Genomic DNA, 14,099 nt, shown 5'->3' on the forward strand with positions numbered 1-14,099 from the left:
AATATCCTGTGAGCAGCTGTTGTCTGGGTGAAAATGCCTCGTTGATGTCAGAGGTCAGACGAGAATGGCCAGACTGCTTTGAGCTGATAGAAAGCCAACAGTGATGCAAATAATCAGTCGCTACACCCAAGTTATGCAGAAGAGCATCTGAATGGACAACACGCTGAACCTTTGGCTACAGAAGCAGAAGACCAGACCAGGTGCAAATCCTGCCAGCTAAGAACATAAAACTGAGGTTACAGTTTGCACATTCACAGCCAAATTAGACAACAGAGGGTTAGCAAAACGTCGCCTCGATTGCTGCTGCAAGTCAGAAGTCAGCATAAACAAGAGGAAAGCATGAACCCGTCCTGTCTTGTATCAGTGTTTCAGGCTGTTGTTGGTGGTTTGATGATATGGGGGATATTTTTTTGGTATACTTTGGGCTTCTTAGTACCAACTGAGCATCATCTAAACACCACAGTCACAGTTCACCCATCACATCTACCCATCAACTACCTCCAGATCAATGCCAGTAAAACCAAGGAACTGGTGGTAGACTTCCGCAGGCACAAGCATTCTCCACTGCAACCACTGAACATCCAAGGTATGGACATTGAGGCTGTGGACAGCTACAGGTACCTTGGTGTTCATCTGAACAACAGACTGGACTGGACTCATAACTCAGACGCCCTCTACAGGAAAGGGCAGAGCAGGTTGTACCTGCTGCGGAGACTCAGGTCGTTTGGGGTGGAGGGCCCACTCCTGAAGACCTTCTATGACTCTGTGGTGGCTTCTGCTATCTTTTATGGTGTGGTCTGCTGGGGCGGCAGCATCTCTGCTGGGGACAGGAAGAGACTGAACAGGGTGATCCGAAGGGCCAGCTCTGTTCTAGGATGCCCTCTGGACCCAGTGGAGGTGGTGAGTGACAGGAGAACGGCGGCTAAGCTGTCATCCCTGTTGGACAACGTCTCCCACCCCATGCAGCAGACTGTGACAGCACTGAGCAGCTCCTTCAGTGGGAGACTGCGGCACCCACGGTGTGGGACGGAGAGATTTCGCAGGTCTTTCCTCCCCACTGCTGTCAGACTCCATAATAAAGACTTTAACTGATCAAGCACACACATCCATACATATGCAATAATACTAAGTGCAATAATCCTTTCTGTCATCGTTGTATTTTTACTCAGTTGTATATAGTATTTGTATTTGTATTCTATTTTTATCTTATTGTATATTTATTTTATTTTATTCTACTGTATATAGTATTTTATTTTATTCTGTACAGTTGTGTACTGTATTTATTCTTATTGTATTCTAATTTTTGCCTCATAACTTTTGCACTGTCCACTTCCTGCTGTGACAAAACAAATTTCCCACGTGTGGGACTAATAAAGGTTATCTTATCTTATCTTATCTTATATGATAGCTGCTTTCATAAAGATAATGTGCCGTGTTACAAAGAATCATCTCAAATTGGTTTGTAGAACATGACAGTGAGCCTGCTGTAGTTAAATAGCCTCCACAGTCACTACATTTTAATCCAAAACAGTCTGAGTAAATCAAATTAAATCATTTCAGCTGCTCACTTGCTTCATTAAGAGCATTAACAAAACATTTACTTGTACTGCATTCCATTATAGCTTTTGTGGTGCATTTGCTTCCTGATAATCTACTTCATTTTTAGCTTTCCTTTAAATTCACCACTAGAACAATTTCATCACGCTCTTAGTAAGAAGCAACTGTTCTGACAAGAGAAGAAACAAGGCGTTGCTCCCGCCATCTGCTACACCTGGCGCTCGCCTTCTGCTCTTGGCACTAACGCTGCCAGAATATTCACACATTTCTTCCACGCTGTGAGTCATCGCTCCATTGTGGGGCTGTGGTTTTGTGCAGGCTTACACGGGATGCCGCGGGGACTCGTCGGTGCCCCAGTTTTAGTTGCCGTGCCGTTCGGAGGGGTTTGATCTGACGGTGATCATAACAGGAGCAGCCGCCGATGCAGCAGCTTTAGTGTCTCCCTCTTTAATGTCAAGGGAAGACCAAAGGAAATGCTGACATCAGCTTTACTCGCTCCGATGGCCACGCAGGCCTCCCTCCACCCACCCCTTGCATCTATGCTTCCTTTTGCTCTTTTTTTTCTTCTCCAGCGCCTCTCTGTGCTGTTACTGCTTTTGTTTTGCGTTCTGTCAAAACCCCCAAGCCCCCACCCACCCAAATACCCCGTTTTCTCCCTCTTTTCCTCTCATTTATTTGCTGTCAGTTCTGCTTGCCTGTCGTGTTGCATGTAACAACGTGCACACACACCTCTCTTTCTTTCTCTCTTTTTATTGGGGGCTTACATCTCCATTGTAAAAGTGATAAAGCTAATACTGCAAGCAGGTAGTCTCACACGGTGGTGGAAGGCTGCTCAAGATGCTTTGTATGTTGTATGTTGCTACTTTTTTCTCTGGATCCCGCAGGTGCTGAGCAGTTATGATGCTATTCAGTTGGTTGATATGAAGCACAATCCAAGGTCAAGCCGCACAAGCTGATTTGTAGACCATTTGCTCTGCTCTAAATTCACATGTCCTCAACGCCGCAGTGCGTTGTCATTTTGCTGTTCATCACTGGAAACCCCAGGTGACCTCGCGATCTCGGTTATGATGTGTTTGTGAGAAAGCTGCAGTGTTTTTATTTCAGACACATTTAGCAAAAATATTCATGCTGGATCTCATACTTCGAGAACAAACACTGGTGTGTGTGTGAGTTGGGGGGGGGGGTGGCTATTATTAAATCTGCTATGTTACTAGTTGCCTGGTAACTTCTGACCGCATCGGTTTCCACACATCCCCTCAAGACCTGATGACTTGAAATTACCATTACAACTGTAGCTCTGGCAGCCTCTGTCTTTGATCTTAAGTAGTCATGGTGTGGTTTGCTTGTCAGAGGCTGTTTTCCACATTAAAATGTGTTCTGGATGACAAGAAAAGGAAATGAATAGTGGTTTTGTAGCATTTTTTTCTGGTATATCAACAAAAAAGAGACCTTGTGCTCTTATCACGTAAGCTTCTTTAATAGCAACACTACAGGTGGCTGTAGCTCAGGTGGTAGAGCATGTCATCTACCAATTCCAAGGTTGGGAGTTTGATTCCTGCCTGCTCCAGTTTGCATGTCATCAGATCCTTGGGCAAGATGCTGAACTTCAAGTTGCTCCCTGATGTGTCTATCCAAGCGTGAATATTAGATAGAAAGCACTTAGTGTAGAAAAAGCTGCTTGTTTGAATGAGGCATAAAGTTGTAGAAAGCACATTGAGTGCTCAAGTAGATTACAAAAGTGGTATTTAAGACTAGTCAAACATATTACACATTCCTCTGAGAAGTATGGTGCAGTTGCACATTCTGTTTGGTTTATTTTCCATTGTTGTTGCATCATTGTGTGTTTTGAGTTTGGAATATACAATCCTGCAAATTGTCCACCACCTCCAACAGGTCCAGACAAATGCATTCACCGTGATCTTCGATGAGCGCTTCTCCATCCCCATGGATTCTTCCAGCCTGGAGGAGTACAGCCTTCGCTTTGCCGCTTTTGGTATCGATGCTGATGAGAGAAATATCAGCGCAGGCGTAGCAGAGCTCAAGCTGTCAGACTTGGACCTGACCATCAGACCATTCAACGCCTGGCTCTATCTTCAGGATGTCAATAAGGTGTGTTGATACAGAGAGAGAGACAGAAAAATAATGCTGGAACTGGAACATCTAAGTTCTGTCCTTGCAACGTTTCAGGAAGCACAGCGGTGTCTGACACCATCTGCTGGACATTTAACAAAACTACATGTCAGATCCAAACAGAATCAAGGTCAGGTCAGTGAGGGTGCTTCCTAAATGGACGAAGCGTACAGATTTTTTTAAATTCTATTGTGAAAACTATGTGACAATATCAATATAAAACTAATAGATACAATTTACCATGATAGGTTTAGTGGCGACAGTTTAACAGGATGGGAGAATCATTGTTACCTCATCACTGGATCAAATCTTGTCTAAAACTAAATCTAACAGCATTATTTTTTTTATTTAGAAATCAACATGTGTAATATTTTTCAATAACATATATAAACAAATGTGATGTAAAGCACATATATTATATCTTTTATTCTCAGCAAAACTGTGTCCTCAGTGAGCTGATCAGAGAAGCCTCATGCTGTGGAAAAAACGATGAACAGTATCCACAGAGCCTGGAGTGAGGCGCTGCAATAATCACATATATTAAAGATATTTAATTATGAATAATTAATATTCAGTTGAGTACACTTCATTTCTGTTTTATTTATAAAACTATTCATAACAGCAGTTATTAACAGCAGTCACCTCCAGTAGCTTCGCAGTGCAAGATAAAGACCTTACAATATTTGATAGAAAATCCCAACTATGCGATGATCTGCTATGAGCAAGCACTTGGCGACTGTGGGAAAGGCAAACTCCCCTTTAAAGGAAGAACCAGGTTCAGGGAGGGGCAGCCAATCTACTACCAGTATTAGGGCAGTGAGGGGAAAGACAGGAGATAAAAATGAGAGCTTAGAGAGACAAGGACAAAACGAACTATTGGAGGGAGAAGTCAACGACATGTGGCAGCGATATATGCACACAAGGGGAGTAAAAAGAGGGATGAGGAGGAGTGCTTAGTGCATCATGGGCAGCCTGAGCTTGTAGCAACACCACAAAATCATTTATCAAAAAGGAAGGTTTGGAACCTAAGCTTAGAGTAGAGAGGGTGTCTCTCTCCCAAAGTCAAAGTGGGAGTGGATTTCACGGGAGACGAGTTGAAGCCTCTGCCTCCTATTCTACGTTTGGAAACTCTAGGAACCACAAGTAAGCCTGCAATCTGACAGTGAAGGGATAATATGACACTTTAGGGTCATTAAGACGGGATCCGGTTGATTATTTAATGCTTTTTATTTGAGAAGAAAGATTTTAAATTCAATTCAGCCAACAGAGAGAAGTCAGCATGAGAGAAATATGATCTCTCTTTCTAGTCAGCACTATCTCGGGGTGTTTTGGATCAAACGAAAGGTATTCAGGAAACCTTTACAACAATCCGATTACACAGAAATTACAATAGTTCAGCTTAGAAGGAATAAACGGATGACTGTTAACCGTGATTTACTCATTTTGACAAAATGATGAATTGAAAATTAAATGTTTCAAAACTCTATACATTATGCACTAACACTATGCAATGAATATATAATTTTAGTAATTTAGACTTTCATTTTCATATATTCTTAATTGAACTAGAAACGAATTTAAAGACTGTGTGTAGCTCCTTAAAATTAAATAAAATCCACAGTAGTAGGAGTTCTGATTCGCCATACTCCAGTCAACACGTTACAGTCATTCTGTCGGCGCATCACCTTGACTAGAAATGTATGATGTTGTATTTAATGGCTGCCATGCTCTGGTTTGACCCCACAGGCAGTGGATGCAGTCGGGGAGATCTTGTTGTCTCTCAGCTATTTGCCAACAGCAGAGCGTCTCACTGTGGTTGTGGCTAAGTGCAAGAACCTGGTGTGGACCAATGGCAAGAACACCGCAGGTCAGGGATGCTTTTTGTCTGCAGGGTTGTGTTTCCTTTCCATCATTAGAAGTTAACCTGAAGTGTGTGCATGAGCGTTTTGTTTTCTTTTTCGTGTCAGCTGTGCAGTGCATGTGTATTAATGCCATTAAATCTGTGCCGTTCTCAACACGCTAACATCTTGCGAACAAACAAAATGCTTATTGATTTAATAACAGCAGCCTGTCTATTTTTATTCAGTAAAAGGACTAGATGTTATACTCCCTGTTAATGCATTGCTTTAAATGAAGAAAATCTTGAGGGATGGCTGTTATGAGGAAAGGCAGCCCAGAAACTTTATGGAATTTCTTTAAATAGTGTGTCAACTGATAATGGTCACACTGCCTGAGACAGCGAACCACACTGAAACACCGCCTCCAGAGCTAATTCTGTATACAGAGCTGTGAGTCTACCTGATTTGTCTCCAATGAGGAATTTAGTGGATGTTCTACAAACTATTCACTCTACCTTCACTCCTTCTCCTTCATCAGATCCATTTGTCAAAGTCTATCTGCTGCAAGATGGCAGGAAAATCAGTAAGAAGAAGACTTCCACCAAGAGGGATGACACAAACCCCATTTTCAATGAAGCCATGATCTTCTCTGTGCCGTCAATCGTTCTGCAGGTATGTTTCAGACCATGATTTATTATTTTCCAGAATAAGAAAATGTTAATAGGAAACATTATTAATTAGTAGGAGGGAAAATTTAAAAAAAAACACAAGTTTTGCAGGACTTAGGCTTCTTTTTGTCGTTACACTATTATCTATCTCAATCTGTGTTTTATAATCCTGTATGTGCCCTCTTGTAAAAGTGATAAGGGCTTTCAAGTAAATGTGCAATAAATTATAAGTATACAAATAAAATAAAGCAAAAGTTAATATGTATATGCAAAGATGGTAGCAACTCTAGAAAGGCCATTTTTATTAGCTGACTAACACACTCACAAGGGAAATATTAGCATGCTAACTTGAGGCCAGTGGCTACGATGTTGACTTGTCTTGATGCATTCTCAATCATTCACGTTAGTAAATCCCAAAAGCTAATTCTGTTCATCAGGAAATAGTGTTTTCAGAGGGAGAAACGTTTCATCAGTCATCCAAGTGACTTCTTCAGTCTCAGCTGACTGCAGGTTTCCCCAACCTTACAATGATTCTAGATGAGAATACTCTTAAAAAGGTGTTTAAATTCACTGAGAAGGCTCATTCATACAGTATGAGAAGTCTAAGACCAGGCAACAAAGGAAGTTTGACTTACTTGTTGTGCATGGGAAGCCACAGCAAAATACGGAGAGTGTCCTCAGCGCCCAGAAGAGAAAAGGATGCCACACCGGGCATGTGGACAAGTGGATTAAAAATCTGCCTGACAGACAACTCACCCAAGCAGAGAAAAACATCCTTTCAAAAGGGTTGACGCAGAGACAAATCCAGCTAGTGGAACTGATCGCAGCCACAGCCGCAGACATAGCAGCAGACATAGCAGCAGGGCAACTACAGACGAAAGTTTCGGCCGGTCTCAGCAATGCAAATACCCCAGCATCCAACATCAGCGTGGAGGAGAGGAAGGCACTAGCATCACTTGTGTTCAAGTCACTGAAACATTAGAGGTAGTTCATAAGAGATTACAGGATGACCCCAACCTCAGCAACAGGACCACTCTCAGCACCCACCAAGTGTGTTTGCTTTTGGAACGGTGTCTTAATTCCACCTATTCAGGTATGTGGATGACACCTGGGTGAAAATGTAATCTCAGGATGTACCACAATTCACAGATCACATTTCCTTGGTGGACCAACACATCGAATTCACCAGGGAGCAAATGAAAAGTGGCAGGTTAGCCTTCTTAGACTGTGAGATTTCTATCGCTAATGGTGGGCATTTAAAAGTTGATGTGTACCATAAACCTACCCATACAGATCAGTATTTAAGGTTTGACCAGGGCCAGGGAAGCAGAAGAACATCACATCAAAAAACCCCTGAGTAAATATAGTTATCCCAGCTGACCATTTATTGAAGCGTCTGATTGGCAGTGATCCTAAGCAGACTCCAACACCTGAAGACTCCTTAAATTAAAGGAAAGCTTGCCTAAGAGTGTTCAGAATGTTTTGAAGAATAAAGGTTGTCATACCAAATATTGTTGTTTGTATATGTTTTAATTAGTGCTGTCATAACGCCATAACGCGTTGACGCCGTGCAGCCCTACACACGGGGCAATCGGCGCTAACTCGCTAACGGGGATTTGCAGCGTTATTGCGGTTATGCCGTTAACGTCATTTTAACGAGATTAACGCTGACACCACTAGTTTTAATAAATCTTTGCATCCATTTCCAATTTTACTAGCAAACAATAAAACCATGAAGGGTGGCTTTAGACTTTTGCACATTACTGTATACTGGTGTGGTTCTTTAAATCTTTCAGTCGTTGGTTCTCAAGTGCTCGAATAACCAACAAACTGAAAGATACATTGTTCAATGGTCTACATATATGATGGTGATATAATTGAAATCCTGTAGTGGAAACTATGCCTTTAAAATGCATGGATCATTCAACCCCCACAAAAATAATCTGTTAGAAAAAGTGCAAAAGCGTATCGAGATATGGTCAAATTGTTGTTGTGACACATGTATTTAACTAATTCCATAAAGATTTAGATGAAGAAAAAAACCCAGCTGAATCCTGCTTAGAGAGAAGGTTATGTAACCACGTTTGTGCTCTGCAGGAGCTCTCTCTGAGGGTGACGGTGGCAGAGGCCACAGACGATGGCCGGGGTGAGAACCTTGGTCATGTGATCATCGGCCCTGAGGCCAGCGGGATGGGAATCACTCACTGGAACCAGATGCTGGCAACTCTGAGGAAGCCCGTGTCCATGTGGCACCCTCTGCGCAGGATCTAGTCACCTCAGAACATACCTGACCCGATTCGAGTACAACACTCACTTCTTCAAATTCCTTTGAACTCTCCCTTTGTTTGTTGCCATTTTTACATTGCATAAGTTATATGTCTCTGTAACAGAGACATTATCACCCTGGGTTGTGTATATAATAAATGAGTTTAGTCACCTCTCACTTTCATTATTTTGTCTTCATTCTCTCACCTCGAAAGGGAATTGGTCTGAAATCCGACTCTCCTCCAGTGAGAGGACTCGAGTATGTGGATGTATATATTCCTGCCTTAAAAGTCGTGATCAAATGTTTTATTTTCAAATTTGAAAAGGAGCCCGGCCTTGGCAGATGCACTCCCTCCCTCTGCATGGTGCGTGCGCTGGTAGAAGCCGATTGTAAATGTTTGGAGAATGAGCTACTGGATGAGAGGTGAACTTGTTTCTCTTTCAGGAAAAGCACCCATTTGTCTTTTCCCATCAGTCACTGATTGTACCTTCTTAATTGAATCGGTTCTAGAATTGAGATGGGTTAGCGCTCTTGGATTTGATTATCTTATATTTGTTAATAGTGTGGTTGATTAACATTAGCGGTTTTGGTATGTTCAGTATTAATCATGCTTAAATCCAGGTACTCTTATCCAGGTGAAATAACTGTAATTTGTAGCAGTGGTTACAGGGTGGTAAAATCAGAGGTAATCAGCATATAAATATCATGCTATGTTGTTCTACTTTTACCACGATTAACGCAATACTAATTGTATAAGCATATTAGGATGTGTAAATACTGCAGTATAACATTGTTTTCATTTAAACTTTTTCTCTTCTGGGTGTAAAAGACATGTTTTTCATATTATGACTACTAATAAAATGCTGAACACCATTTGTACAACTCTATATTAAACATCCATGTCATTGGTGATTGATGAATTATTGTTATTAAAACACCTCTGGGAATTTAACCTTTGATGTGGAGTGTACTAACCCCCTGAAATGGGTTTCTTTTACGTTAGAGGAAACATCTTGATATCCTGCGTGGTTTTCACTGGCCACTTGTTACATTCATTATAGCTGTTGTTGTTAAAACTGCCCAGAAACATCCCTGGCCAAAAGCAGGTGGTGGTGGTGGGTGGGGCTGGGTGTTAAGTGGAAGTAATGCCAAAACATTCAAATGAAGACAGTGTGACAAGAACCTCGTGAAGGTCAGGATGTCAAGATGGCTTTTGATCAGTCTCAGACATTCTCTACAACATTGTGCAACAGTGCTTCTGAATGTGAATTATCATGTGACGCAGCCGCTAACAATCTTTTGGATTTCTTTCTTTTTTCAGACATGTTTTAGGTCAAATTATGATTTATAACCTCACTTTGAACACACCTGTGGTCATGTAATGGGCAAAAGTTTCCTACTGTGCCAAATAATGAAGCAATATTTTCATTTACAGTCAACATTGGCATTCAGTTTGATGAAGTTGTAACTAACATTCAGCCATGCATGAAGTTATTTAGCATTTGATGTGAATGTGCCTCATTAATAAAATGTATTGTGTGAATGCCGTTTGAAATAAAAAGTGATTCAACAGTTATTCATGAGCCACTTTATCGTCATGACTTTAAATTGCAAATTTTTGTGAGAAACCTCTATAATGCATCTGTAGAAGTTGCATCTTAATATGCTCATCTTGGGTTTAGAATTGTATTAGTATCCTGTTCTTCATCAGGAGATTGAGATGCCATTGCTGTTTTTGTGTTTTTCTGAGTACTTCCGAGAACAGGTTAAACAATTTCTATTTGTTTTACTGGTTACAGTGATGAGTTGATTGGTAAAAAGTGATCCCATTGGTGCATCTAAAAAATCTATACCTAGACTGAATGCAAGAAACATGTAATCTAGAATATTCTAATTTGGTGATTTGAGAACCCATCAAAACTGGATTTTTAAATTCATACCACAGGTGCATCTACTAGGACTCTGAGGCGCAAGACTGGTAGGCACCAATAGTTTTAACATATAATTTTTCACACATAATTTTTGTTTTTTTTATAGGGCAGCATGGTGTCACGGTGGTTAGCACTGTTGCCTCACAGCAAGAAGGCCCTGAGTTCAAATCCACCATCAGACTGGGGTCTTCCTGTTTGGAGTTTGCGTGGGTTCTCTCCGGGTACTCTGGTTTCCTCCCATAGTCCAAAGACAAGCAGTTAATGGGGTTGGGTTAACTCTGAATTGTGAACAGGTGTGAGTGCGAATGGTTGTCTGTCTCTATGTGTTAGCCCTGCGACAGACTGGCAACCTGTCCAGGGTGTACCCCGCCTATCACCCTAAGACAGCTGGAGTGTGTGTGTGTGTGTGTGTGTGTGTGTGTGTGTGTGTGTGTGTGTGTGTGTGTGTGTGTGTGTGTGTGTGTGTGTGTGTGTGTATACCCCTTCTCTCGCCAGCTGGGATAGGCCCCAGCGCTCTCTGCAACCCTGAAAAGGCTAAGCAGTAGCAAATGGTTGGATGGTATCGAAGGCTGTGCTAAGATCAAGCAAAATGATCACAGAACAATTTCCTGCATCAGAGGCCATTAACAGATCCTTATAGAACCTTAAGAGAGCGGTCTCAGTGGAGTGCTGCTTTTGAAAAGCAGACTGAAAAGGATCAAAAATCTGTAATCTGCATAGTACGGACCTGGTACCCAGGTACCATGACCTAATGGAAAACTCTGAAAATGTTGGCGAAGATGGCAAAGTTTTCTATTGAAGGCTGTCCACAGTGGGACTCCTGATTAGGGAGGAAAAAGGAAGGTATCAAGAAATGAGTAGCGATGCTACTGACTATAACATTAGGTTTGATAGCAGTGTGGCAAATTTCTGAAATAAAGGACACAGGGTGGGATGCATTTGGACATCAGGCAATGACCCATTTTCATTCTTTCATTTAAAATACTATTCACCGACACAGCCTCTCCATCTGCACACCAAGCTAACACTCGAACACATAGCACAAACGTCACAAAAGTAATGACCTTAAACATAACTAATGCTGAAAAGATGGAGACACGATACAAGGGCTGCCACAAATTGTTATTTTGATAGTCAACTACTGACAGATTATTTTTGTGATTGTTCGACTAATCAGATCACGCATCCATTGGACGTAAAACGTACAGCTTATTGCACTAGCATGCATCTGCTCTTATATAACTATCATTAGCTTACAGCTAGTGTTTAAGGTATGTGCTAACTAAAAATAAAGACAAGATGATAGTTTATTAAACTTTTAATGAAATTAGCAGATTGTCCCAGTTGAGTTTAATAAACTCAGCCGTCTGCTCCTTGCTATCTAAAATATAACAGGACACTTGAGTAAATTCTTTACCATCTCACACTTTTGTTTAATCAGTTTTCTGTTTGACGTTTATTCAGCTGTGTGGAAACTATAACTTTATTCTCAGCCAAAATGATTTACTCACAAACAAATAAAATACTGAAAAAAGCCAAACAATAACATTTTTAAGTTATCTAAGTGACCTATATGTCATGTTTAACCTGAGTAGCGAAAGACCGCGGGGGTCTGAAAACGATGTGCCGGGAGTTCGCTGTTCTCACCTGCTCTAGTGAGCCTTGAACCCCCGACTAGGTTTCAAGCTGGTGGGTAACAGACATCTCCAAAAACGTCAGAGCACTTTTGCAAATATGGGACGTCTTGATAAATCGAGCACATATTTTAAGGTTACACAGTTACATTCTCGCCTGAAAATATCTTAAAAGTTTATTTTGTGACCCAGAAAGAATAATATTAAAACTAAGTAGCTGCCGCCATTGTTGTAAACTGGAATTGGCTGGGTCGTGCTATGAATTCTGGATACACCCAACCCATCCTTCACATCTAGGGAAAAGGAGGACACATTTGTCCAGCCGCATTTGGGGGAGTCGTTGAATTTGGACAGCCTGCGTTGCGTCGCTGTAACGTAATCTGTCTACAAATGCGACCTCTGAAGGATGTGGCCCCTAAATTTGGACACAGCTACGATACCTGAGATTGCTGCTGCTGCTTCTTCTTCTTCAGTCAGTGCGCCCCAGGGCAGCTGTGGCTACAATGTAGCTTGCCATCACCAGTGTGTGAATCTATGTGAGAATGGGTGAATGACTGAATGTAGTGTAAAGCGCTCTGGGGTCCTTAGGGACTAAGTAAAGCGCTATACAAATACAGGCCATTTACCATTCTTTGGTGTTTAACAGCAGCTGGCATCCTTGTACATGCATTACTGCCATCTTCTGTTTCAGTCCATTATTACACCCTTAAATCCTAGTACTTATTCCCGCATCTTTCAGGACGCGTGGACTATTAAATTAGTCGTCGACGATCTCGACGTAATCGTGACTAGTTGACTTATCGTGGCAGCCCTCGTGTTACAAAAATAAACTGTGTGTGTGTTTTGGTCTCTCTCCCAAGCTAATGTTTCTAGGTGTGTGGTGTAGGCTCCTGCTATGCCAACTCGGGCCACATCACCATTTCAACTGACATCAGGTAAGCAGCTTAGCATGTATGCTGAAGTTGTTTAGAAGCACTTCACTGCTCCTGCCCCTGATTTCTACTGATATTTGAGGCTAGTTCTTTCATGTTTATCCCTAACAACACTGCACCTGATGGCACTGTGATTCAAGCATTAAAGTAGCTCATCACCCTTGCTGACGAATTGGCCTAGCACTCAGGGACAAGTGATCCATTCAAACCTTTCATGGAACAGTGATTTGGTAGATGGAGTGGTAGTGTGTCTTTTCTTTTAATCATGTTGCAGTGGCCTTCCTGACTGTCTGTGGATGCTGCTTCATTGCGTTCATGAGAAAATTTCTTACACTAAAAATTTTTACACTGCTCTGTCCAGGACCATCTATCTGTATCGCTAAATAGAGCAGAAAGAGACCTAACAAGACGACCTACAGCCCATGATGACTCTATGGACAGTACTTAAGTTAAATACAATAATGACTATGTTGAAAACCTAAACAGGCGAGACATAAGCCTGATATATTAGGAGAAAAACAGTACACTATTTATTTGTAAATATTATATTAGAGTGTAGCATAAACACAAGGGATTTGATAGAAAAATTATTAAAGTTATGCAACACGTTCTGAAATTAAAGCTACGCAACTCTTTACAGTAAGCTGAGGAAATGTATGTTCATTGTGTATGCTTTTGTCTCCTTGCAACTAAAATAAAGGCGTTGAAACTCGCTACTGTGTCTCACTTAGCTAGCTAGTTAAGTGATACACTAGCTAATCAGAAAGAATTTATTTATCCCCTAAGGACGTTATTTACGGATTACCTTACAAACACACATCAGAGAGAGAGCATATTTCTCCAGAGAGCATATTTCTCCTGTTTTGGCTTCCCTTCATTGGCTTCCTGTTAAATCTAGAATTGAATTCAAAATCCTGCTCCTCACATACAAGGTCTTAAATAATCAGGCCCCATCTTATCTTAATGACCTTGTAGTACCATATCACCCTATTAGATCACTTTGCTCTCGCTCTGCAGGCCTACTTGTTGTTCCTAGAGTATTTAAAAGTAGAATGGGAGGGAGAGCCTTCAGTTTTCAGGCCCCTCTTCTGTGGAACCAGCTTCCAGTTTGGATTCAGGAGACAGACACTATCTCTACTTTTA

At 41.4% G+C, this 14,099-nt stretch overlaps 1 protein-coding gene across 1 annotated transcript in view; it reads left to right on the forward strand.

The window, feature by feature from the left end:
- syt12 (synaptotagmin XII) overlaps positions 1-10,035 on the forward strand; it is a 30,311-nt gene extending 20,276 nt beyond the window's left edge. The window contains exons 5-8 of the mRNA XM_026175240.1: positions 3,451-3,666; positions 5,434-5,554; positions 6,064-6,197; positions 8,291-10,035. Coding sequence (XP_026031025.1) covers positions 3,451-3,666; positions 5,434-5,554; positions 6,064-6,197; positions 8,291-8,464 — 645 coding nt within the window. The 3' untranslated portion in view covers positions 8,465-10,035. The remainder of the gene's footprint in view (positions 1-3,450; positions 3,667-5,433; positions 5,555-6,063; positions 6,198-8,290) is intronic.
- The last annotated feature ends 4,064 nt before the right edge of the window (positions 10,036-14,099 follow it).

The sequence above is a fragment of the Astatotilapia calliptera genome, chromosome 7, assembly GCF_900246225.1.
Source record: "Astatotilapia calliptera chromosome 7, fAstCal1.2, whole genome shotgun sequence".
In the NCBI taxonomy this organism is placed as follows: Eukaryota; Metazoa; Chordata; class Actinopteri; order Cichliformes; family Cichlidae; genus Astatotilapia; species Astatotilapia calliptera.